Below are 27,573 nucleotides of genomic sequence, written 5' to 3' on the forward strand. Positions count from 1 at the left end.
TTTTTGTTCTCTCTCTCCATGATTAATCAAAAGTAGTGATTAATTGTTCTCATAATCAATTTGCCTATCATTAAGTCTAACCATTACTATCAATTAGTAATAATTGGTAGTTAGGCTAATAATTATGTTCTCTTCCAAATATAATCTAGTTCTAGGATAGAGAATATTAATACATTCAAGAGGCTCAAGAGTACCTTTGAAGGGTTTCATTTAAAAGCTGTTGAACGTGAGGATAATCTATATGCGTATTTCACATGCAAGAATGATCCAAGTCGCATGACATAATCATAAACACACTATCCCCATTCCAATAAATCTTGGATTGTCCACATCCACGCTGTTAGAAATATTGAGAATCAACGAGATAGGCATATAGAATTACTCTCACAGAGATGTATATCTGAAACCAAACTTTCTGTTACATATGAGAGTAGCTCAGAATGGTAGTCCACCATGCACACCTTAGAGCTTAGATGGGATCTGGACTAGTCGACTACAAAATTAGTGGGGACATATAATAGTTATAGCCACTATGTGAGAGAAAGAAAGTGGATATTTATATTCTCTGTTTGGTCTTAGTTATAGTTATTTAATTGAATAATGAAAGAACACGTATGAGCTCCACAACACCTCTTAATACGAAGATGACCCACTATAAGGCACTATTTTTACGCACATCACAGGATGGATTCATTATTAAGCCTTCTTATACAGGTACAAATCTATCTCAGACAGCCCGTAGTGTGATGGGATAGCTTAGAACCTTTTCACATGAGTTGGAGATTGAGAGTGGGAGACATGCATGCAAATGTATGGAAATATGAATCTGCCAATTTTGCCATTTGGAGGTGTGTGAAAGAGAAAGAACATTATGTTTTGGAAGTGTGCCATTTTTAATGAAATAAGAGGGATTCACCTCTGTCAATAGTTCTTGGGACAAGTCTTGATAGAATTCAAGAGACAAGTTCAATAAAAAACAACAGCTCATCAACATAGAACTATCACTATTTTCTTTAGCTCCAACATTCCTCATACTAGAAGTCAATCAAGCTGTACAAAAGTAGGATGTCAACTAAGACACTCAAAAGAGGTTAATATTTGATTGGGTAATATCAATGTGTCATGCACATAGTTCACAACTATTTGAACCGTAGCCATGTCACCCTTGTCATTGACAAATAAAGGCCATTATCATCTGGTACTAAAGGTGATTCTCTCGTTTCGGAGACCTCTCCATCTTGAAGCAGATGTGTCGAGGTTTTTCAGACGCAGAAGTTGTTAGGTGTAAAGGCCCGTAGTTCACAAATTAGGTAATTATTCATATATGTGAACACATTGTTCACCTGGACAGGACACCTCCTTTTGTAATGTGAACACACCACTTTCTTTATAAGGTTAACTAATATAATAACCTTTTTTTCTTGTGTACCAATAAAGGCGGTTGGGTACACCAAAGATCTGTGTGTCTCTACTCTCATCTCTACTACAGTCCTGTTTGCTGAACGTCATCTCTCAATAGCTGATCTGTCAAACATCCCTCTTTACCTTTAACTGGTATTAGAGCCAAATCTCTTTCCTCTGCTTTGCTGTTTTTCTTTAGATTCAGTATCAACAGAAAACACAGATTAAAAAATAAAATAAAAATAAAAATAAAAAATCTGTCAGACCCTTTCCTATTGGTATTCTGTTCAATTTCTGAAGGCATCTGTCATAAATCTTGGGAGCAATGGCCTCCACTTCAGCTGAAATGAAAAACCTCTTTGAAATCAAGACATTTGATGGAAAAGATTTCGAATTGTGGAAAGAGCGTATGCTGGGCATCCTCTTTCTAAGAGATTGTGAAGATGCTCTCGTAGAAAAGAAACCAGAGAGCATGGAAAATGATGCTTGGAACACTCTGAATAAGAAAGCCATTACATATATTAAAATGGCTGTTTCTGATGAAAGTCTTGTAGATGTAAAGGGGTTGACTACTGCCCATCAAGTTTGGGAGAAACTTAAGAAAACTTACGAGAATACTACTCCTGTGAATCAGGAGCATTTGATGAGAAAACTTGTCAGTACGAGGCTTGATGAGGTGAAAGGTGCAACGGAGCATCTATCGTTATTCACATGTACTCTCTCCCAACTACAAGATTCAAGATTACCAGCTTTTGATGACAAGCTCAAAGCTATCTTCCTACTTATGACTTTACCGGATTCGTGGGAAACATTAGTTGTTTCACTATCTAATAGCCCCACCTTGACCTTCGATGGTGTGTGGGGCTCTATTCTCAGTGAAGAGATTAGAAGACAATCTAGTGGAGAAGGTAGTGGTTCAGCATACAATATTAGGGGGAGATATGATAAGAGGAACCCAAATGTAGGACAAAGAAATAGAAGTAAGAGTAGAGGGAAAGGAAAACAACAAGATATCAGATGCTATCATTGTGGCCGTAAAGGTCATAAGAAACCTGATTGTAGATATTGGAAGATGGAACTAGAAAGGAAGAAGAATGTAGGAGAGAAGAAAAATAAAGATGATAAGTTTAATACAACAAAGAAAGCTAATATGGCTTCAAATGTTATCATTGAAGACCTATCTGGTGAAGATGGTGATGTACTTTGTATTATAGGTGATGCCTTTATAGCTCATGTTCAAGACATGCAAATCACCAAAACAGATGTTATTGATGCTTTATTGTCAATCGATGATGGATTGACACGGACATGGATAGTAGACTCCGGGGCTTCTTTTCATGTTACTCCATGTTTGGAGTGCTTTACCACATTTGACGCAGGCAGTTATGGGAAAGTTTATCTTGGTAACAATAGTGCTTGCAATATTGATGGTATTGGAACCATACACTTTTCTTTGGATAATGGTCAAGAGCTTGTGCTCAAAGATGTTAGGTATGTACCTGGCATTAAGAAAAGTTTGCTATCTGTAGGATAGATGGATTTGCATGGTTACACCACATTATTCGGTTGTGGATTATGGAAACTAAAGAAAGGATCTATGGTTATTGTGAAAGGTTGCAAAAAGGGCACTATGTATTGTTTGCAATGTAAAGCTTTACCTGGAAAGTTTCTTGCTATTGCTGAATTCGACTCTCGTTTAGAGCTTTGACATAAGAGATTAGGAAATTGAAGGGAAACCAAAATACAAGGCAAGATTAGTTGCCAAGGGTTATGCACAGAAGGAAGGTATTGACTTCCAAGAGGTCTTCTCTCCTGTTGTGAAGATGACCACACTTCGTGTGCTATTTGCTCTCACTGCAATACTTAATTTGGAGTTGTACCAAATGGATGTAAAGACCGCTTTTTTGCATGGTGATATTAATGAAGAGATCTACATGAAACAACCTGAGGGTTTTGTAGTCTCTAACAAGGAGCATTTGGTATGCAAACTAAAACGTAGGTTATATGGCCTAAAACAAGCACCACGACAGTGGTATAAGAAGTTTGATACTTTTATGCTTTCTCAAGGCTTTGATCGTAGCTATGCAGATCATTGTTTATACACGAAAAAGGATATCGATGACAATCCTATCATACTTGTTCTATATGTGGATGATATGTTGCTAGCTGGGAAAAGAAAGACTAGTCTTGATGCTCTAAAAGTTCAACTGAAATTGGTCTTCTCTATGAAAGATTTGGGAAATGCAGAGCATATTTTGGGCATGAGAATCAGTAGAAACAGAAAAGACAAATTGTTGTTTTGGTCACAAGAAAAGTACATTGAAAAAGTGCTTAACAGATTTAATATGGCAAAAGCAAAGTCCCTTGGAGTTCCTTTGCCGTCATATCTTAAACTCAGCAAGGATGATTGTCTAAAGGATGAGATGGAAATCAATGCTATGAATGGAATTCCTTATGCATCAGCATGTGGTTCTCTAATGTATGCTATGGTAGCTACTCGACCAGATATTGCTTATGCAGTGGGAGTTGTTAGTCGCTATATGTCTAATCCTGGGAAAGCACATTGGGAGGCTGTCAAGTGTGTTTTCAGGTATCTTATGTGAGAAAAGCTGTTAATAGCAGTAGCGGAAGACTTAAAACAAAATAGGCACAGCCAAGCTGTGAGAAGGCTGTTAGACAGCAGTAGAAAAAATGGTGGCAAAGAGCAAAGACACAGCCAAGGAATAGAGCTTGTTTTAAGTAACAAAAAAGAAAATGAAAACTTATACAAAAGAGGCTGGTATAGCCTATTTATACAAAATTGGGGAATGTGGGTGAAATGGCTGTTTGGTAGTTAAGTGACTCTTGTACTACCAAACAGGTACAAAAAACTAGGAATATCTTGGAAAAGGTAGAAGAGAGAAAAGGCATTTAAAGCATTGCAGATTTTAGAGAGAGAAGGCATTTAAAGAGTTGCAGATTCTAGAGAGAGAAGAATCTGAGAAAAGAGAGAATGTAGTACAAAGATAATAAATATGAAAGAGAGTGCAGGGCTGGAGCTGCCACCCTCCAACACCTCCTCTTAGCTCCAGAACGGCAGTCCAACATTGAGTCAATCAAGGAGCTGATTAATGGCATGCCTTGGAAGCGGGATATATATATATATATATATATATATATATATAGAGAGAGAGAGAGAGAGAGAGAGAGAGAGAGAGAGAGAGAGAGAGAGAGATTGTTGTCAACATAACAGTTCTGAAACCCAAGAGAGAGAAAGAAGCTATCAATTTTGTCATGCTAAGCTTTGGGAGCTTGCTTTAAGCCATACAAGGCTTTGTGTAACCTGTAGACCATGTTTTTCTGCGCTAAAATCTCGAAACCTGGAGGCTGTTCAACATAAACCTCCTCTTTCAAGTCACCGTTAAGGAAGGCTGACTTGACATCCATTTGAAAAATGGCCCATTTGTTGTGAGCAGCAAGTGCAAGCGCACATCGGATAGATGTGTACCTTGCTGTTGGAGCAAAAGTTTCCTCATAATCCATTCCTTCAACTTGTGAGTAGCCTTTTGCCACTAAACGTGCCTTGTGCTTATCCAAAGTACCATCAGCATGGGATTTGGTCTTGAAAATCCATTTCAATCCAATGACTTGTCGATGTGGAGGCCGTGGGACCAGCTCCCATGTATGATTCCGCTCAATGGAATCAAGTTCAACTTCCATTGCTGCTTTCCACTTTAGAAGAACAAGGGCCTCTTTTGCTGTTGTGGGTTCTTTTGATTGCACAACAGTGCACAATAAGGCAAAGTTGCATGAGTGAAGAGGCCGTTGTGACTTACGTGTTCGAGAACCAGATGTATACTCATGAAGTTCAGCATCGGAGAGCTGAGAATCACGAATGGTGGCTTGAAGCCACTTGGGAAGTGGTGGAAGCTGGTTTGTAGAGGGAGTGGAAACAAGTGGGGTTGAGGGAGAGGTTTGAATTGTTGGCGAAGTTAGAGATTGAGTAGGAGGAGATGGGGGGCTTGAAGATGAGACATCTTCGTCTAAAATAGGAGATTCCGGAGGAGCTTGGATTTCAACCATGAACTCAGGTAAAATCCTAGAGTCATCCGGCGGAGACTCCACAAAATGAACATCCCTAGATATGACTAGGGACTTTGACTCTAAATCCCATAACCTGTATGCTTTAGATTGTGTGCTGTAACCAAGAAATTTGCATTTCTTGGTTTTGGACTCAAATTTCGTCCTTTTATGATCTGAAATGTGAACATAAGCATCACAACCAAAGACTTTAAAATGAGATACTGAGGGCTTTACACCTGTAAATGCTTCTTCAGGCGTCATTCTAGCAACTGCTTTTGTTGGGCAGCAGTTGATGATGTAGACTGCTGTGTTGACAGCTTCACCCCAAAACGAGAGAGGAAGATCAGATTGAGATAACATTGTACGAGCCATCTCTTGGACTGTCCGGTTCTTCCTTTCCACGACTCCATTTTGTTGAGGAGTATTGGGTGTAGAAAATTGGCGAGCAATGCCTCGTTGAGAGCAGAAATGGTGGAAAGCTTTGGAGATAAACTCTCCACCATTGTCCGACCTGATCTTTCGAACTTTCTTCGATGTCTCGTTCTCCACGAGAGCTACCCATTCTTGAAATTTTGCAAAGGCTTGGGATTTTTCTACAAGAAAATAAACCCAAACCTTGCGGGAGAAGTCATCAATTATAAGCATGAAGTAGCGTGCACCACCAAGAGTAGATCCATGTGACCACAAAGATCCATGTGCACTAACTCCAAGATAGATGTTGCTCGGTGAGTGGCTTCATGAGGGAAAGGCTCTCGATGTTGCTTGCCATGAAGACAAGCAACACATGGGGTATTGGGAGATTTGAAAATAGGAAGACCCTCAACTAGTTGGGAGGAGGAGAGCTTTTGAAGAGAATCATAGTTGAGATGACCAAACCTAGCATGTCACAACGTGGGATCTTCTTGTGCCACCAAGGCATGAGAGCCTTGAAGAAGATGAAGAAGATGAGATTTGGAGTTTTCCAAGGGGCTATGGGAGCTTTTTAGGCGATATAAACCCCCTTCTTGTGTGCCACTAGCTACAATTTGTAGGTTGTTGGTGTCAATCACTTCCAAAACTGAGCTATCAAAGTAGACTCCATAACCTTGCTTGGTGATTTTGTAAACCGAAAGTAGGTTGGTAGAGATGCGAGGCACATGTAGCACATCTTGAAGAACGACAGGTTCTTCACTTGAAGAATTGTCAAGAACCACATTACCCACACATGAAGCCTCAATGCTTGAGGCATCTCCTATAGAGATTTGGGAAGAGCTAGGCTTCACATCATGCAAAATGGATTTGTCATAGGTCATGTGTGAAGTGGCACCACTATCTACTAACCACTCATCGATGGTTGAAGTAGTTGGTCCAGCCAAATGTGAAGTATGTTCCTCAATGCCAAGGAAAACTGTTTCTTTGGCTGAGTGGGCCGAGTTGGATTTCGGTGTAGGTTGATTTCTGGTAGAAGAAGAGTTCTTAGCATTGTCCCTTTTCTTTTTCCGACAATCTGGCTGAATGTGACCTTTGTAGCCACAATAATGACAAGTGAGCTCCTTGTAAGCTGGGTTGTTTGGCGGTCTTGGATTGGGTTTGTTGTAGGAGTTACCATTTTGCTTCCACTTGCCTTTACTTGTCGCATGTAGAAGCGTCTCATTGGAAGTTTGAGCACTTTTCTTCCTTGTTGCCCTATCTTGTAGCATACCAAGAAATGTATTCATGTCAGGTGTGTTGGGAAGAAGAGAAATGGTGTCACAAAAGGCTGAGAATGACTCAGGCAACTTTATCATTAGACGATGCACAAACTCAACTTCAGTGGACTTGCTTCCCAAAGAAACTAGTTCCTTTTGGAGAGTGACAAATTCCGTTATTTGATCCATGATGTTGGGAGTGTCATGAATCTTGAGATTTGCTAGTTGGCTTTCAATAGCTATCATTTGAGCATGATTAGCTCGATGATACCTCCTTTTGATGGCTGTCCATAGTTCATTGGCTGTCTCGTCATCTTTATCTTGAAATTGACGAGCGATGCTCGGTTTAATATTAAACATGAGGAAAGCATGAGCACGAGAATCCTTATCTAGCCAAGCTTCAATCTCAGCGTTAGATGAGCCAGCAACTGATTTGGTTGAAGAGGATGAAGCTACTGGTGGTTTCTTGTCACTACCATTGACTACATTCCATAAACGATGGTATTGTAGCAAGGTCTTTATTTGTAGCTCCCAATCCAAGTAATTGTTCCCATCCAAGATGGATTCTTTGGGGAGTTGGGGAATGGTTGATGAAACAATGGTGGCATGTGAGGCCATGGATATCCTCCTCTTGAGCTACAGCTGGACAATTTACAGCAGTTGTAAGTAGATACTCAGGGTCTTTCTACTTCTCCCTAGATGCTAGGTGAGGCTCAAATAAGGGGAAAAGAAAACAGAAGAGCCTCCTCTGTAGGGTTGGGAGGGAGGGATAAAAGAAGATAGGTCTGTGTGCTCTTTGGCAAAAAAAAATCAGGCTGAGGATATGGAGACCTCACTGCTCTGATACCATGTGAGAAAAGCTGTTAATAGCAGCAGCGGAAGACTTAAAACAAAATAGGCACAGCCAAGCTGTGAGAAGGCTGTTAGACAGCAGTAGAAAAAATGGTTGCAAAGAGCAAAGACACAGCCAAGGAATAGAGCTTGTTTTAAGTAACAAAAAAGAAAATGAAAACTTATACAAAAGAGGCTGGTATAGCCTATTTATACAAAATTGGGGAATGTGGGTGAAATGGCTGTTTGGTAGTTAAGTGACTCTTGTACTACCAAACAGGTACAAAAAACTAGGAATATCTTGGAAAAGGTAGAAGAGAGAAAAGGCATTTAAAGCATTGCAGATTTTAGAGAGAGAAGGCATTTAAAGAGTTGCAGATTCTAGAGAGAGAAGAATCTGAGAAAAGAGAGAATGTAGTACAAAGATAATAAATATGAAAGAGAGTGCAGGGCTGGAGCTGCCACCCTCCAACATCTTAAAGGTACACAGAGAAAATGTTTATGCTATGGGAAGGGTGCATTAAATTTGCAGCGATATTGTGATGTAGACATGGCAGGTGACTTGGATACACGTAAGTCTACTAGCGGGTATATATTTACGGTTGCTGGTGGAGCAGTGTCTTGGTGCTCCAAATTGCAAAAGATTGTAGCATTGAGTACTACTGAAGCTGAATATAATTCAGCTATAGAAGCTTCAAAGGAAGCTATATGGCTCAACAGACTTGGTGAAGATCTTGGCATGTCTGTTAGTACTCCTTTGTTAGGATGTGATAGCCAGAGTGCTATGTATCTGGCTAAGAATGCCATGTTTCATTCGCGCACCAAACACATTGATGTGCGACATCACTTTATCGGACAAGTTTTGGAAGATGGTCTAGTCACATTGACCAAGATCAAAACATAGGATAATCCTGCAGATATTCTCACTAAAAGTCTTGGCAAAGCTCAACATGAGCATTGCATACAGTTAGTGGGAGTTACTTGAATGTTCACATCGGACCTTTAAGTGGGAGGTTGTTAGGTGTAAAGGCCTGTAGTTCACAAATTAGGTAATTATTCGTATATGTGAACACATTGTTCACCTGGACAGGACACCTCCTTTTGTAATGTGAACACACCACTTTCTTTGTAAGGTTAACTAATATAATAACCTTTTTTTTTTGTGTACCAATCAAGGCGGTTGGGTACACCAAAGATCTGTGTGTCTCTACTCTCATCTCTACTACAGTCCTGTTTGCTGAACGTCATCTCTCAATAGCTGATCTGTTAAACATCCCTCTTTACCTTTAATGTCAATCAAGCTGTACAAAAGTAGGATGCCGACTAAGACACTCAAAAGAGGTTAATATTTGATTGGGTAATATCAATGTGTCATGCACATAGTTCACAACTATTTGAACCGTAGCCCTGTCACCCTTGTCATTGACAAATAAAGGCCATTATCATCTGGTACTAAAGGTGATTCTCTCGTTTTGGAGACCTCTCCATCTTGAAGCAGACGTGTGGAGGTTTTCCAGACGCAGAAGTTTCAGTTTACCTAAGATCAGAACCTGAAATGGTTATTTAACTAGACTCTTTGGTTCCTCGTATTTAGCTATGTAAGTTTTGTTTTCTTGTTCCCAAAGACTAGGCAGCATTCAGGAAGCAATACCTTCATTGGTCTCATAGGCCATTTTGGCCTCTTCAAAGACAGTGATATAGCGTTTATCTTTCTTTCTAGTATCTCATGGATGGATTGGATTTCCAAAAATAATGTTTTGAGGTCCTTGAAAGTAGTATAGATTCTAGAAACATTGTCTCTCAATTTCATCAGCATTACAAAGTCCAAGTAAAACTAAGGACTGCTGCAATTTGATCTTGGTTTAAAAAGAACGTCAAACTGAAATATGATCTTAATAGATAAACTCTACTTTTATCGGGCAGATATCAAATGGAATATCTGAGGAAAGCAAAAGAAAAAAATATCATTGTGTGTCTTGAAACTGGCTGTGGAAAGACATTGATAGCAGTGTTATTACTGGAAGAGTTGTCCCACCTTTTTCCTTCTTTGACGCCGAGAATTGCTGTATTTCTTGTGCCTACTGTTATGCTTGTGCAGCAGGTCAGTCAATATCCCTCAACAACCTTAAGCTGGCAATTTATAATTTGTATATATGTTATGGATGAGGGAATAAAACTTTGATCATGTGACACGTAGCAAGCAAATGTGATCGAGGAACTTTCAGAACTTAAAGTAGGCCAGTACAATAGTCAAAAGGATGGTGGAAAATGGAGCTTGAAGAAATGGGAAAATGATATATGCAACCTACAGGTGCATGTTTAATCGATATTCTCAGTGATATTCATTAGTTAATCCTTATCTATGTTGATATCTGAACTCTTTTTACTGTAGGTTCTTGTTATGACACCTCAAGCCCTTTTGAATTCCTTGCGTCATGCATTGGTAAAAATGGAATGTATCAGGGTTCTGATTTTTGATGAATGCCATCATTGCCAAAAAGGACATCCGTATGCTCAGATTATGGAGGTATAATATCATAGTTTTGCTCCATTGTGCAAACATCTACCTCAGTATTTATTCTGGATTTTAGGTTTGATTGGTTGGAAATGATACTTAATATACAGGAATATTATTTCCAAGTTGATGAATGTTCTAGGCCAAGGATACTTGGCATGACTGCATCTCCAGTCATCAGAAAAGGTGAGATCCTTGATAGTTTTCTACTTCAAATGGTGGGGTATGTAACATTATATTACATGAAAGGACTGCAAAAACATTTTGCATAATTTACCTGATAGTGTGGATGAGTGGATGATAAATATTGTAGTATTTCACTTTGGATTATGGTGGTATGACGTTAAGATATAATAGGAAGAGGACCCAATTCTCACAGTAGCATGGACACTAGCAGAGAGCTGCCTTAATATTGAGTGGTGTAGCTTGAACTGGCTGCAACATTATCTAATTCTGTCCCTCTTACCTCTGGTACAACATCATTTAGTTAGAGTATACTCATCCAAGCCGTGTTTTTGGTTACTCAGAGCTGTCATATTATTTGGACCTCATTATCATAATTTTTTTTGATAAAATTAGGTCAAATAATGTGTTCTGTACCTTGATTGGGTTGAATTCATGTTCTATATCTCTGTCAGTCTTTCTTAATAAAAGAGGGCTGTATATTAACCAGGACAAGTTAATTTGTTCTGTTTCTTCATTGAGTTGAGTTTTTGGTTTCCATCTTAGTCAGTCTTTCTTTTAAAAGACAGAGGACACCTCAAGGTGTGATTAACTCACACCATACATTTGGCCATAGTAATGAAGGTGGAATGAGTCAGTCTGAATATCTGCATCCCATGTCATCTGGGATCCCTATTATGCACTTTCTAAAGGTGAGACATCTTCAGCTCATTCTGCAATGTTGAGGTGAACCATGGTATCATCGGCTTATTCACTTGGTTCTTTTCAACGGTCTTGTTTGTTGAGTGTTCATCATCTGGATTTTAAGCCTTGCTCACATCGTCATCCGCCCTTCAGCTAAACTTCAATCTACCTTTTTATCCAGCAAGACAACACTGTTTGCTGAAACTCCCTCTGACAAGTTGTAAGGCAGTTCTTCTACACATCCATTCTCGTCATTGACTTCGTTTGGTGTTGATTGATCTGGGCTCCTCTCAGTCTGCACTGTTCTGAACTGGACTGTTTTGTTCTAGGATTTTCTCTGCTCAACATAATTTTTGGAACCTTCACTTATTGGGTGCATGTTCTGAAAAGAAAGCGGCTTGAAAGGGAATGTATTAAATCTGTTCTTCCATTTTGGCCATATCCTTTGCATGCTTGACCTGTCTTTATGGATTTAATTATGTGTCTTAGTGCTCATATTTGTTTGCAGTAATCTGATTTCAATTGTCAGATCACTTTGACGTGACTATCTTTTAACCTCTCTTAATGCAGGCAACTGTGATCTACAAAGTAGCCAAGATTTGGAAGCATTAGAAAATTTGCTCGATGCAAAGGTATAAATGTGATATGTTTCATGCAACAAAATCCATCTTAAAAATGTCGGGCTAAATGCATATCTGAAAAATATACATTTTTTTCTAGATCATGATAGTGGAGGACAGGAGGGAACTTGATGCCTTGGTTCCAAGTCCAAACATTGAAGTGGTTGAATATGATAGAGTTTATGATTCTTATGACAGATTACAGTCCTTTGTGAAGAGGATCAACAACTGCAAACTCAAGGTGGAAAATTCTCAGTTGAGATTAATATTGTTGTGTACAACGGGCTGTCTGGAGTTTATGTATGAGCTTTAACATGAGTGCTATATATTTCCTGTGGCAGGAAGATTGCTTGCAAGCTGCAGGGAATATAGAGTACTGGAAAAGGAAGACTCCTGGCATAGATAGGATTTACAGAGATTTGGAATACTGCATCTATGAGCTTGGACTGTGGTTCGCAAGACAAGTATGCTCTAGTTTTCCAAGTCATTATATAGTTGCACATGGACATTTCTTCTGCTTTATATGCACAGTTCCAAATCTAGAGGGAAAGTCACGTAGAAAAGGGAAGAAGTGGAGAGGTCAGAGGTTATTTTTTTAAACTGTAGCCTGACAAATTTCGAAGAGTAGATGCATAACATACCACTATCTTCTTTATGTGGAAAGTCAAGGCAGATTGAAAGAATCATCTGATACAATAAGATGCAGGTCATATAAGGGTTTCTTAGTTACTTGGCATATATGACCTTTCTTTTCTCTATTAGAGTTCTTCTAGTATTTGCACTATAAATCCCTGGTGTAATTCTAGAACCAAGTGATTGAGATGAATGAATTGACTAAAGATATCAGCTAGAGGGAAAAATAGGAGGAAGAAAAGGGCAGAATGCTGATGCATGAAGAAAAAGTTTTTTGTATGGACAACGTGCCAAAAGTTTTAAGCGATCACCTTGTTTACACTTCCTTGTGACTCCTATTATGTTCATACACAGATGAAACCAATCAAATTGGAAATTCTGAAAAAAATTGATATGGTACTTGCAATTTATGTATATTGACAGGCAGTTATAGATGCTTCCACCTCATTTGCATATCGTCTCCCTGAAGAAGGAAACTATGAAGCAGCTGTAGATGAAGATAATGGAGTACTCTTAAGGGACATTTCTGGATGCTTTGATAAACAATACTCAAAAGGTAATCAAGTTCCTTTTCTATTAGTTTTGGAACTTGTTTTGATGTAAGATTTCTTACCTTTGCTTTCTCATTTTGGATAACAGATGAATTTGAGAATCTAGAGTTTGATAATCTCAAACCAGACATTGTTTCCAATAAAGTGATTTCTATGGTGAAGTTGCTTCGAAGGTTTAGGTCAGTGGTGTCATATGAACATGTATTCTAAGTTCTACGTCAAGTCTTTTCCTCCATGAAAAATGAAACTTCACCTGAATCTAGATCTTGGAACCATAGTACGTAATATTCGTGTTCGTTAGCCCAAACATTCGTTTTCATATGTTTGCAAACGAACGTGTATGTTATTGAAACATTCTTGTTTTTTTTACACTTTTTACCTTAACTTACCTTAACTTTCTTACCCTAAAAATAAATACCTTATAATAAATAATGAGTGCCAAAGTATGGTATTTACCATACTTCGAGGGTGTTTTTCATACTTGAATGATAAGAATGTTCACGAATGCAAATGCTTCATACTATGCTTGGAACTAAGGACATTTTGATGTCAAACCTCCTCACTAGTCCAGATTTCTGCATTGCCGAGTCAAACCATTGCTCTTTGGAGAAGTGATAGAAATTCCATGTGGGAATTGTGTACTTAAAGCCTGGGTATTCTATAACACATCATATGAATGCATATGTATGAGTCTTCATCTACTCTTGGCCACTGAGGATACCATATCAATACTACAATATATGCATCTTGTAGCTGACAAAATATATTCTCCCTTAAACTAAATTCTGCATAATGTAGATTTCTTCTCACATGTTTCTAATTCAAACTTCTGTTGGCGTTAAGATTTGATTATGCCTCTTCGCTGATTCATTCACTTGCTTGCACATACGTGAGTCGTGACCTCTCTCCTCCTCTCCCAGCTGTCCTCCGGTAAGGGTGTCGCGATTGGCCTTACCTTCCGGTCCACAGTCTTGTACTTAGTGCCCACTTGGGCGGTCCGATCCGCCCTGACCATCTTCCCGAAGTCCGCGATGACTTTGTACATTTCAACCGAACTGACCAGAATCATCCGGTCTTCGCTCAGATCCTCTTCGACTGCCCTCTCGATATGCCCGAGAGTGTTGTCGAACGAGACCGCCTCCACTATGCCACTGATCTCTTCGTCGGGGCCCAAGGCTCCGCAAGCCTTCAAGCGCCCTTCGACTTGCTTCTTTTCCCGGCCACCGATGCCGGCTATGGTACAACCTCCATTAACAGAGGGCCAAAATTTCCTACCTATTGTACAGGTGTGGGGATTCTTCCGGTCGTTTGGACTATCAGTCCCAACGGGAGACAAGTGGAAGACAATTTTCTGCACTCGATATGGGCATTTTGAGTATACAGGCATGCTATTCAGGATCACAAACGCACCATTAGTTTTTCAGCACATAGAAAAGGGCGTTTTTCGAGATCTTTTGAACATCTTTCTAATCATCTATCTAGATGATCTATTGATTTATTCAAAAACACAAGAGGAGGATGATTCTCATGTTTGTCAAGTACTAAAATGACTATGAGAATATGGCCTTTATGCTAAACTTGCAAAGTGTAGTCTTGACTGCAAACAGTGCAAACAGGTGGAATTCTCGACGATTTCATCTCCGCTGAAGGAATCTCTTCAGTCAATGCCTTTATGGGTTGCCTCCCACTCCCTCCTTACCCCACGATATGCTAGATATTTTGTAAGGCCAAATTGCTGGTTTCCTAAACTTATGGACAAATTATGTGATTTCTTGACAAGCCTATTGCAAGGTTGATATAAAGGAGAGTTAGCTAACAAAATAATCTTAATGAAAGTCTTTCAGATTTGAAACAGTATGCTGAACTCTATGTCTCACACTAAATGCAGGCTTCCACAAGAAAGGTGTATAATTTTTGTGGAAAGAGTTGTAACAGCAAAAGTCTTGGCAAGTTTCCTTTCTTCTATTTTTGAATCTGTGCAGTGCCACTACGTTGTTGGAGGGATGCACTCCTCATCCAGAAAATCTCTGACAGACACAGTAAATAAATTTCGGTCGGGACAAGTAAGTCTTTTCTTATTGGATTTCACAGGGTTATTTTTTCTGGAAAATATAACAAGGCATTTACAGAATGCATATATTCTCATGAATACAGTGCATTTGCAGATTAACCTGCTGATTGCAACAAGTGTAGCAGAAGAAGGATTAGATATCCAGCAATGCAACTTGGTAATTCAGTTTGACATGCCAAAAACACTACGCAGCTATATACAGTCACGTGGGCGTGCACGTGTGCGGGCTTCTCACTACATTATTCTCAAGGACAGGTGGCACTCTAATAGATGTAATTGTAGTTTAAATAGATTGTTGCTTCTAAACGTAAACAAAACAAAACTACCCTGCACAGGGCAAATATTGCTGAAGAAAAGTTGCTAGATGCACTTGTTCACAATGAGCATTTTGTAAAGGAAAAAATTATGAATGATTTTCAAACAAGTACTGCTTCAACCAGAAAGTCCCAGAATTTGGAAACAGAAATGTTCCAAGTGGAGAAGACAGGAGCAATTGTAAGCATCCAATCAAGTGTGCAATTGCTCCATTTTTATTGCTCCACGCTTCCGGGTGACAAGTAAGCCTGAACTTTGAATGTATTTGCACTGATAACATTTTGAATTTTTCCTTTTATTTGATTAAAAAACATCCTAAGTTTAATTGGAAAAAATAACTTTAGATTGATAGATTGAAAATAAATTTCCTATAATGGCATGGCATTTCTGATTTACCATTTCCAGCATTAGTTATCTGGACATACGATATATATCGGCTGATTAGTAGTTGAACTTGTGAAAACATTGCCGAGGAGTTTTGAAACAAGAACATTTGATGTATTTTGCATGATAGAGGGGTTTATTAGCAAGTGATCTTGAATTTAAGGCTTCGTGTTTTTGCTAAACTATTTCTGCCTTCATGCATGACTAATAATCTCTACATTATTGATTTATCAGGTTCTATAGTCCCAAACCCATATTCAGATATAGCTCTGAACCAGATGGAATAAAATGCGATGTTCTTCTTCCTTCAAATGCATTAATTAGGTTTGTTGCAGGAGAACCACGGATGTCGAAATCTGTCGCGAAGAAGGCAGTTTGCTTGAGAGCATGCTTTATATTGCACTTAAAAGGAGAATTAACAGATAATCTTCTACCACGAACAGGCAGCATCCCAAGTGAAAATAGTGACAGCTCTTTTAATTCCAGTAATATGGGAAAATGTGGGTAACATTCTCTGACGGTTCTTGACTTGTTTAATAGCGTTTCTCAAGCTCATGGAAATATTTTTGCAGCTTTAATACTGCAGGAAACCATTGTACCAGCTGTTTGGATCCTCCCAACAAAGACAATCAACCCCAATATAATATCTTTGCACGCATACATGATATCTTTTGTTGGTACTCCTGCTAACCAGGAGTACACAAGTTTTGCATTATTGCTACAATCTCCGATGCCAGAAACTGTTATAAATATCTCATTAATTCTTGAGTTGCGTCACGGGAAAACAGTGTCGTGCAAGCTGGAACCAATTAAAAATATCTCTCTTGATAATGAACAGGTAATTTTGAATAAGACAAAACCCCCTTTATTGCAGATAAAATATCGTTGACAACCTCAGGAAACCTAATTTAATTTATTATTTATGGAATGATTTCTCCAAAGAGACCCTGAAAGTGTAATTCAGAACATCAGAAATTGGCTTTATCACGAATCTGATAGAGAAAAGTCTTTCATTCATTTAGGTTCAAATAATATGATGCAAAGATACAGGGTAATGCGAAGATTCTTGTACTCTTACTTTTGAGTTTGTCTTGTCAGTACCGTGAAACTTTCTTTTTCTTGGAATAAAGGAAGTGCAATGAATTATTATACAAAGCCAAAGAACTTCAAGATTTGAAGAAAAGTATTATATCAACAAAGTTCTGTTATAGCCCGAAATCTGTTTCATACGAATACACATCAAAGGGGAGAGAGATGATTTTCAGCCTGAGAAATATGCTGAATCATATTTAGTAGTTACCTGAGAAATTTAGATGGAAGAAGAATTAGTAGTGGTCAGTTCTCATGAAAAGGAACTTCCACCTGTATTTTAGGCAGCTGTGAATTTGTGGTTAAGGTTCAAGTAATAGAAACCAGGCTCTTCAATATATTAGTGTTTTATTTCCCTGGGACGTAGTACAGAGAATGGGACTATGCATGCCGTGTTTTATTTATACTTTCAACTATGGGGCTAGAACTGAGATTTGTTGTGTTAGTACCAATTACCATAGGTTTATCTGCAACCTTTGTACTTGTATTAGTGGACTGCTTATTATTGCCGACATGAATTTTCTTATATGGGATATTTATGGTTCAGAACTGAACTACATTTGGGAGAATAGGGGCCGCTTTTCCTGTAAACACAAATATAGTGCTTTTTCAGGGGCTTACTTTAGTTCCTAGGCTGCCTGACAATATTAAGAGCACATGGAGGAACGTTCTTCCTACTTATTTCTCCACCTGGAGGTACAGGAAGGATTGAAGGTACTAGAGAGACCAAAACAGCTACTATTAACACACTATTTCTTAAGTAATAATATTATTTCGAAGTATCAGTCGAAATCAAATTCTTAATTCTAATTTATTGAGTAGTCGGATCAATTGTGAACCTTCCCCACAATAAAGATCTGACGTTTTGGCATATTATAGAAATACAGGTTATGCTTTCAAGTATCCATTAATTGATGAGAGATTGAATGGTGCATTTTCCCAATTAAACATGATCTAATAAAGATTTACTTTGCTATAGATAATGCATTTGTGTTTGATGGCAGATCTCTCAAGCAGAAAAGTATCAGTCAACATTGTTTTCAATCATATTAGATCATAATTTGGAAAATCTAAATCATGTGCAAAGGTTCACAACAGATGAGGGATGGTATTTACTATTACCAATGAGATCAAGTCAAGATTTTACTCACCATGAAATCGATTGGATTAGAATACATGAACTTTGCACTTCCAGACAGTCTCATTCTGTGGAATTTCAAAATGAGACCTTTTCTAGTTCCGTCACTGGAACCTTACAATTCACAAATGCAATTATTCCAGTAAATGAGGTTCCTGGTTTGCTGGTTAGAACTACAGGAGGAAATAAACTTTACAGAATAATGGACGTTTTCAACAATTTAACTCCTCTTAGTCATTTTCCAGATCCCAAGTACGAAAATTATGTTGATTATTTCCAGAAAAGGTGAGACATTTTTTGGTTTCTTCAGTTTCACCTGGTTCTAGGACTTCAATCATCTGACTCCTACAGATTCTTTTCAGACACAATATAGAAATTCTGCATGCAGAACAACCTTTACTAAAGGCTAGTTTTTTAGGAGAAGCGTACAACTGTTTGCAAGTCAGACATGTAAAAAAAGGTAACGCAACACCCCAACTTCTACTGCCAACACTGTTGCATCATTCTCTTTTAATTTATTCTTATAGAAGGGATAACATTTTTGTTTCCAATCAGATGTAAATGACTACAATATGGGGAACTCGTCTTACCATCCTAAGTCAATTGTCGAGCTTCCTGCTGAGATTTGTGATATACTCATGTATGGTTTGCATGACAGTCTTGTCAATGCCGCCATTCTTTTGCCATCGTTCATGCAAAGGCTTGAAGGTATTCTTGCTGCAACTCAGTTGCGTGATATTTTCAGTTCACAGTTTCCGCAGGGATCACTTGTTTCGGTTGACAAGGTGCTCTTCTTTCTTCAATCTTTGACAATGTGGGCATTATTATGAAGTCCCAGACTAATTTTTTTATTTGCCTTAAGGTTTTAGAAGCTCTGACAACAGAAAATTGTTCTGAACATTTTTCACTTGAAAGATTGGAGCTGCTTGGAGATTCGTTTTTGAAGTTTGCTGTTAGCTGCCAGCTATTTGTGAGACATAGTGAAGCACATGAAGGATTTCTGAGCTTGGAGCGCAAAAAGAAGATCTGCAATTCGTCACTATACATGCTTGGGAGCAATTATGGTCTTCCTGTATGTCCTTTATGTGGATCTTATAAATATGTATTTGTTAAGAATCTCAAGTAGATTAAATTATCAATGGGTCTTTTTCCTTTGCAGAATGTCTTGAGGTATTTCATGATGCTCACAGATTACTGGAATGAACCTAGAGGCCTTAGTCATTTAATGTAGAAAACTTGAAAATAGTCACATAGTCTTGTAGTTTCATATTAAATGAACCCTAAACAAGGTTGGCAAAAGTTGTTATGGCTTCATTCAATTTGGTTTATCCTAAACAAGAAAAGTTGACATCTGAGGTGCTAACTACTTCTAAATATTTGCCAGCCTAAAGAGTAGAAGTGGCGAAAATGAAGAGGTAGCTATGGTAAGAATCTGTGAAGAAATTCTAAGAGATCATTATCATCGTTATGTGAAATGACATTTGGTCATCTCCAGAAGCTATAAAACAGAATCAAGCCCCTCCCCCTCTGATGTTGCCTTGCCACTTTGAAATTGTGTCTTTAGCCTCTGATCGCATTGTTCCTATCGCGAGTTCCTTTATATCTATCTTGATTACTGGTCCTTTGACATGTTAATCTAACAAAGGGTTGCAGAACCAGGTGAAAACCAATTGTCCTTTTTAGAATGACATTTCAATTTATTTCCGTTGTCTGGACGTCTTCACTATCATTGATTCCAGCATTGTCTTGTTTGAAAATTAAATAGGCCAAACATCACCACTTTCACCTAGTAATCTACCTTACTGTTAACATTGAGATTTTTGTAATAAACTCTGTTTAATGTACGACTTTGCCCCCCTACAACAATCAACTCGTAAAACCTGTAGACATTCCAGGACATCACATATTAAATTGTATGAAACAGTGAATTATTATGATACTCAAAGAAGTGTTTACCTTTGCCATTGCTTGATCTCTTGTATTGAAGGAGCAGGACATTAAGGTGAGGTTATTGATAATGCCAAATTGCATTAACTCATTGAGCCTATGTTACCCAATATTACTATAAGGTCATTGACAGTACCAAATTGCTTTAGGTCATTAATAATAGGGATGTGTTTTATACTATGAATTCCCTATCGAGGAAGAATGCAATGGACTAATTGAGTTATTGATTTTGTGGCTGTGGCATGAGATTTCCATTCATTCACTAACACTCATCATATAATTGAATGATCCCTCTTCCAGGTCAAGAATATTTCAAATAGATGTTGATGCATAACAAATCACAAGAAATTATATATATATATATATATATATATATATATATATATATATATATATATATATATATATATTTGCATATTCTGTCTCATCATATCTGTTGTATTGATTGATTCCTGTCTTTTCTTGTATTTATAGCTTTTTGCTTTTCATGTCAAGATGGTCGTATAACCTTATGACACTACAGTTAAAATTATCAAATATATTCTGCCACTATTTGAAAATTCTTCATATTCTTAATTTACTTTGCAAATACTGAGTATTATCTGTGCTTTTTGAATTTTTCCAAAGATGCCATGACGTTCTTGGGGTTGTTGACCTTTGTCTGGTAGTTATCTTGAATTTTTGGTAGTGACATTGCTTTCCCTCCAATGGCCATCATCATTGATTACATATTTATCTCCAATTTTTATGAGTACTAGAGACCTCCACTACTGGTGTCTTTTGGAATTCTTCTCTTTATATCTAGGATACTTTTGCATTTGGGGCCAAGGCAGATGCTTAAACCTACTAATTTTCTGTGTTAATTGTTTTTGTCAGAGTTTTATTCGTGATCAGGCATTTGATCCAAAATTTTGGATTGCACCTTGCCATCGTAGCAAGATTGTGTGCAATGAAAACAATCTTATAGAACTTCATGGAGAACCAGCTGAAAAGAAAGAAAATAAACAACTTATTGTCTGCAGCAAGAGACATAGATGGATGAAGAAGAAAACAGTAGCTGACGTTGTTGAAGCATTGATTGGTGCATATTTAGAAGATGCTGGTGAATTAGCTGCTCTAGCATTTATGGAAGTGATTGGTATAGAAGCAACTACAGAATACCAAGAGAAACTAGCCATACATTCCTTAAGTGATAAAAATTTGGCACTTATGAGAATGATCAATATCAGTGCAATTGAAGAGTTTCTTTCTTACAGTTTTAGACAGAAAGGTCTTCTTATTGAAGCATTTACACATGCTTCTTTCATCACTCATCATTCAAGATACTACCAGGTGTTAGTTAATAGTGTTACAGAACTTTCAGATCTCTCACATCTGTAAATATCGTCCATAACATGTTCTTTATATGTGAACTTTTTTCATGCGTACATTAATTTTTTTTGAATATGTATTCAATGTTCCAGCGCCTTGAATTTCTTGGGGATTCCGTTTTGGACTTCTTGATCACACGCCACCTCTACAAAACACATTCTGCAGCAAAGCCTGGCGAGCTTAGTGATATGAGATCTGCGATTGTGAGCAATGAAAGCTTTGCAAGAATTACGGTGGAACTTGGGCTCTATGAGCATGTCATACATTCATCTCCTGAACTGAAAGTATGCATAACAGATTTTGTGCGATTTACTTCAGAGAATAGACAAGCTGGAGATTGGGATGGAGATAAATGTCCAAAGGTAAGGAAACTACCATTTTTAATCAGTTTTTGATTACTGCTCAATCACCATTAAGGCTGCTCCATTGAATCATGAGCCATCAATGCTTTTCTCAGTATAATGTGGATGATAAACTTGGTTCATTTTAGAAGGAAAGAAAGAAAGAAAGATATATTAACGTCTATGAAGTGGCCAAAATGGCCTTTAAGACCAAACAAGAGATTACATCTTAAGAGTTGTCTCGTGTTTGAGAACAACAAAAAAAAAAAAACTAAGTAAATAATATAAAAAGAGGCGAGGTAATCTGGTTTTCGGCACTTGTAAGATTCTCAAGCTAGATACATTGTAACTTGTTTCTTCAAAAGATCTCTAGTATAGGTCGATCTAGAATGGAAAGGTCTCTGAAGTGAGGGAAACACCTGTGATGGTGGGAGATAATGGCCTTCATCTGTTGATGACAAATTGCTCTTCCATGTGGCCGGGGTCTATGTGCACGACAAATTGCTATTGCCCGATCTATTGTAACCCCTTTGTTATGTCCTGGTCGTGAGCCCATTTGTGTATCCCTTCATTGACTTGTAGCATTAGTAGGAGTGATGGGGCTAAAGAAAGTTGTGATTGTTCTTTGTGGATGAGCTTTTGTGGCTGTATTATTGTCCTTCAACAACTTTTACCTATGTCTCTTGAGTTCTATCAAGAAAAGTCCTAGGCACAATTGGTCCTCATACTCCATTACCTTGCATAGTGGGCCAAATCCTTGTTTAAAGAGGCAATGGTATCTGCGTTTGATCTCATAAAAGAGGCAATGGTATCTCCTTGATGACCCAATTGGAAAATTCTTTCTTCTAGAGGTATTCATGTATATCTGCCTACCTCAATCTCTAACTGATGTGATGAAGTTTGCAGCTGCCCTATCATATGGCGCAGCGCATAGGATAGATGTATTTCCATAAAAGGTGGCTAGATGATGAATCCATCCTCCGGTGTGTGTAAGAAGTGGGCCATCTTCGTACCAAGTAATATTTTGGGGCTGATCCGTGTTATCTTGTTTTCCAAGTTAATAATATCAGTTCGTGTCACTCTATTCTTTTCCATTTTGGTCATATTTAGATGGGGAAAGTCCATGCTATATTGGAATGGGGCAGTTAGGATCTCTTTGCTTAGGGACCATTGGATGTCAGTGAATGCTCTAGGAAGGAGAGATTATTAATTTGTGTTATGGGAAGCAATGGCGACTAACTAATTTCTAGGCTTGGTTAAGAAAATGGAGCACCAATATAACTTCTGTAAAAGTTTGGTTGGCTGGACCAGGAAGCAGTAAAGGTTTCTCTGATGAGAGTCTCCTGTGTCTGTAAACCCTGGTACTGAGTGTTGATGAGAATGTGCATTCAATTACAACACTTCTTTGAGAGAGTGATATCTGTCAAAAGGCTACATAGAGTGACATCTTTTCATTCAATAAGAAATGGTTGTGTGAAGATATATTCCAACAAATTTCAGAAAGTACGCAAATTGCTTTTCTTGTTTTCCACAAGCCAAGAGATTTACTTCCATATATGGTGAGGAGTGACAGTCTACCGCACATTGCCTATCTCTTATGCATAGGTTCAATTTCTTGGCATGTGTTAGAGTCGACAATGTTTCAGTTTGTGGTCAGATTGTGGGACACATTTTATGCTGATAGATCTTTAGGCTGTTCTAGTTAGTAACCAATCATGGCTCAAAGATCTCTTACTATTCATCTCATTGCTCAAATTGTTGTGGAGGAATTAAAACAGAAATGATGCCCCACTTCTGCATACTAATGCCTACCTTATTTTGCACCAACCATTATTCTAAATGTCACAAAGATGAATGCATAACAAATAAATGTATCATCCGTCAATTAATTGATGCTATGTGAAAGTAGCTTAAATGATATGAAAACTATAACTTGTGGATGACCGTTGATGAACAGGTTCTTGGTGATATACTCGAGGCATTAGCTGGGGCTGTATTTGTCGATGGTGATTTTAATTTGGACCTGACATGGGAAATATTTGAGCCAATTTTGGAACCTGTGATTGCCAATAGAAAAAATAAGATTCATCCTGTACGTGAGCTTCTTGAACTATCCCAAAAATATGGGTTTCCCTTGGAAACTGATGTGTTTGGTGAAGGTATGGTGAATGTCACCTATACGATTAGAACCTCAAATATTGAAGTCATCACAGGAACTGCTGTAGCCAAGGATAAAATATCAGCTAAGAGGCATGCTGCTCTTGATTGTTTGAATAAGCTTAAGGTAACATTCTCCATCTTTTTCTGTATCTTTAAACAATCTTGATAGTAATGTATGTATTGTGCTCATTGTAGGCCTTGAGTTACACTCATTTAAGCAATCGTCAAGCTAAATTAGCTAAACAAAATAGGGCAGCAAAAGCATTGTCACATGAATCGAGAACACAGCATAATGAAGTGTTCAATTCTGAAACTCTGACACGTTCTTGTGATGAAAGCGGCCAAAGAAGTACGTTACCTTGCTCGTCAGAGCGTCAAAACGGAGTTTCTGAACACACAATTCAAACCATGGCAGAACTTAGTCTTCAAGAACCTTTAGACTTTCAGAGAGACATCGGATCTGATATGGAAATAGAAGCAACAGCAACAGAAATAACAGCAAAAGCATCTGGCAAAGGTAGTACACAAGCAATCAAGGATGAAATAATAAGAACGGAGCATACTGCAACTGAGAGGCAACAAAAATCAAGAGCATTTGGCAATAACATTTTGCATTTGCCAAAGAGTGAAGTTATAAATATAACACCACCAGAGGACATCGAATCAGCAAGGATGTTACAATCACAAACAATGGAGAGAGCAGCATGTGGAAATCACATGAATTCGTCTTTCTTACATGATGGTAAGAATAGGCAATTGCATCGGTAGTTTTTGCGGGTTTTCTTGGATGGGTTTTATACTAAGCCATGATGGTATTTGTGTTCAGGTACATCATTTGGCTTCTCACAGCAATATTTCCCCGGCCAGTCAATATCACAACTTCATGAGATTTGCTCGAAAAAAAGATGGCAGGTTCCATTCTACGAGTGCATCTGCGAAGAAGGGCCGCCACATGATAAACGGTAGGAATATGTTACGGGCAATGATGATTGCATATTTTGACTTGAAAGATATGTTAGTATGAAGCTGTAGAATTGGGTTGAGAATTGTAGATATGTTTATGTTCATTTAAAAACAATTTAAATATAAACATTATGCTATTAGGAGCACATTTTGTGAACCCTAAACATATCACATGTCACATGGCATAATTGAATGCATGCCTTGTTGTGAAGCCTAAAAATAAGTTTCTTAGATGTCTTTTTTTTGTTGGGTGAATGTTTTTCCAGGTTTACTTTCGATGTAAACTTACAGCTGTTAGATGTGGGTCTTGTGAAATGCTCAGGCGACCCTAAGAACAAAGTGAGTCTAGCCAAAGATTCTGCCGCAGCTGAGCTTTTGAGTTGGCTCCGATCTGAACGATACATCTAATCTAATATATCGCCGGTTCGGTCCACATGTGTATCATGTATTCCCTCCTTGTACATAAAAGCGCTATCGTGAAGTTGTAACTCTTTCACGGAAATATTATAAATTTCTTACATTCTCTCAAATATCATTTCTGAGCTTATTTCGTTATCTTTCATCTTTCTTTACTACGTTTACTCTTTCCGTCTCTTCTGTCTAAAATCCCACTTATTCCTTTCATCTTTCTTTACTACGTCTACTCTTTCTGTCTCTTCCTTTACTTTTATGTTATATTCTGTTCGAGCAATGCCACAACAATTCAAACCCCAGCAAAGCATTTGCTCGATTGTACAACCCATGCGCATTGCGTAACAATGTAATGTATTTGTCCTTGACTAAGAGCACAAACATCGTGGCTCGCCTTGTTTTATATTTTTCCTTGACATCAAAACATGTGTATATATCATCACTTGTTAAGATGTTTTGCATTGATATCATAAATAATTGTGTGATGCCTTTGAAGATCTTTATTATAAGTTCCTAATAAATAGAATACCTTTGTATGAACATTCCAAGCTATGCATAATCCATCTGAATTAGTTGATCATATAATTGAAACATCCTGTGTACGTCTAAAGTTTTCATGAAAAATGCCATTTAGAGGTTTTCAACCATGGAAGAGTCAATGCATTTGGATTGTTTAGATTAAAATTTGCATTGAAGATTGTTAAAATATTCTTGTAATGAAGCCAAAAATAAATATAGCATTAATAGTGTTATTAATTTGTGTATTGCAGGTAGAGGCTTATGCTTTTTAAAACTTCTTTCTTTCATATGATACCTTTATCTAAAGCCCATAATGTCACACAATATATTATTCTAAATTTGATTAGAGTAGAAATCTGAGATGTTTAAGAAGTATGGAAAACTTAACCTAACTTGATATACCTAACTGGTAAATTGTGTGCCATATAGTTCATAAACAACTAAATATTATGCCAACTTAATAGTACATTCAAGGAAGAAACTTGGCTAAGCGGTGAATGCTATGAGAACATGCAACTCCCTATGGGCGCCCCAAGGTTCCCCACATTTTGCCTCTCAATATCATGTTGGTGCTTTTTTCTCTAGAAGGGGTGTTGGGGAAAAGTTGTGGTTGGGCATTGAATGTGTATGATACGTAGAACAAGTAAAAGTTATTTGCCTGTAGGCTTACAATGTAATGTATGTACACCTAAACTTGTACATACAAAAACAACTTATATAGGGTTGTTGAGCCTTAAACGATACATTAACATGTTGGTTTTATATCAAGAAAGGGTCCATGGAAGATGATAATTCCATTGAGGTCTTTGGTTTGTCATTACAAAGAGAGGCACCTTCCTCCATAAGTGAAGAAGCTTCATCCTTCTTTTATGAATATTTTCTGGAGAACCAGACATGTTATCATACTGCCCACGAACTACTGTCAACAATGTTTCCCATATCTCAAGCAATATCTCTGGAATGCCAAGCTTTGCGGCATCGTAAAGTCGACTGCATCTACATTTCCATAATACCCATAATGTTATCGTAGTCACAGTTTTCCAGATTTGGACAGATCGCATTTGCTTTCGAGGTTGCTGAAAAGGACTAACTGATATCAATCTTTTGTTATATGCCGTCATGGCCTCTTGTATATCATTTGCCTCATACAACATCAGGCTGGAGTGTAATATTCCCCACACTGCTGCTCCCCATGAGAACAAGCAACCAACATTGATTGTTAGGAATAAAGAAAGAACTTTATTCCATACTGTTGAGCCAAGGAACAAGACCAGAGGGCATGCTTAGTAGTCTCCGGCGTTTCATAGCAAAATCCACATTGCCTGAGATCATGTGCTACATTCCCTTTTAACGTCTGGCCAATTGGTAATGCAACATGCACTAATAGCCATCTAAAAAGAATAAATTTAGAAGGCCCCTTGAAAGACCATATCCATCTCCATTATGTTTTCAACTGCAATATTGAAACACCCCAGTTAGTCCAATGTTTTTGTGCTGCTGGCGCCATTACATTCATAGACCTTAGTAATGACCTAGAACCTTTATGATATGTTCCCCCAAGGAATATGTCTAGAACCAGCCCCCCGGATCCCATAGTAGTCTTGCAACAGGTTCTTTTGCATACAACCACATCATATCACACATATGAGCAATAGAAGGATAAAGACCCAACAACCACTTCTTTCCCATTTTTGCAATCACTCTGACAGGTGCATTC

At 38.0% G+C, this 27,573-nt stretch overlaps 1 protein-coding gene across 2 annotated transcripts in view; it reads left to right on the forward strand.

Annotated features, from left to right (window-relative positions):
• Positions 1-25,740, forward strand: part of LOC147854403 (endoribonuclease Dicer homolog 4-like) — a 34,881-nt gene extending 9,141 nt beyond the window's left edge. Inside the window, exons 2-27 of one of the 2 annotated variants that reach the window (XM_087331596.1) lie at positions 9,885-10,062; positions 10,159-10,272; positions 10,354-10,488; positions 10,587-10,662; positions 11,525-11,593; positions 11,673-11,753; positions 11,914-11,975; positions 12,064-12,204; positions 12,305-12,427; positions 13,020-13,152; positions 13,236-13,326; positions 15,036-15,210; positions 15,313-15,473; positions 15,554-15,775; positions 16,152-16,417; positions 16,490-16,755; positions 18,011-18,429; positions 18,507-18,604; positions 18,700-18,929; positions 19,007-19,216; positions 20,968-21,423; positions 21,555-21,824; positions 23,761-24,087; positions 24,159-24,705; positions 24,790-24,925; positions 25,193-25,740. In XM_087331596.1, the coding sequence (XP_087187722.1) occupies positions 9,885-10,062; positions 10,159-10,272; positions 10,354-10,488; positions 10,587-10,662; positions 11,525-11,593; positions 11,673-11,753; positions 11,914-11,975; positions 12,064-12,204; positions 12,305-12,427; positions 13,020-13,152; positions 13,236-13,326; positions 15,036-15,210; positions 15,313-15,473; positions 15,554-15,775; positions 16,152-16,417; positions 16,490-16,755; positions 18,011-18,429; positions 18,507-18,604; positions 18,700-18,929; positions 19,007-19,216; positions 20,968-21,423; positions 21,555-21,824; positions 23,761-24,087; positions 24,159-24,705; positions 24,790-24,925; positions 25,193-25,334 (5,128 nt within the window). In that variant the 3' untranslated portion in view covers positions 25,335-25,740. The remainder of the gene's footprint in view (positions 1-9,884; positions 10,063-10,158; positions 10,273-10,353; positions 10,489-10,586; positions 10,663-11,524; positions 11,594-11,672; positions 11,754-11,913; positions 11,976-12,063; positions 12,205-12,304; positions 12,428-13,019; positions 13,153-13,235; positions 13,327-15,035; positions 15,211-15,312; positions 15,474-15,553; positions 15,776-16,151; positions 16,418-16,489; positions 16,756-18,010; positions 18,430-18,506; positions 18,605-18,699; positions 18,930-19,006; positions 19,217-20,967; positions 21,424-21,554; positions 21,825-23,760; positions 24,088-24,158; positions 24,706-24,789; positions 24,926-25,192) is intronic. The other variant, XM_087331597.1, reaches the window with a different exon arrangement.
• The last annotated feature ends 1,833 nt before the right edge of the window (positions 25,741-27,573 follow it).

Source organism: Azolla caroliniana, unplaced genomic scaffold, assembly GCF_043228905.1.
Source record: "Azolla caroliniana isolate FFs.n. ecotype wild unplaced genomic scaffold, voAzoCaro1.0.p SCAF_15, whole genome shotgun sequence".
Lineage (NCBI taxonomy): Eukaryota > Viridiplantae > Streptophyta > Polypodiopsida > Salviniales > Salviniaceae > Azolla > Azolla caroliniana.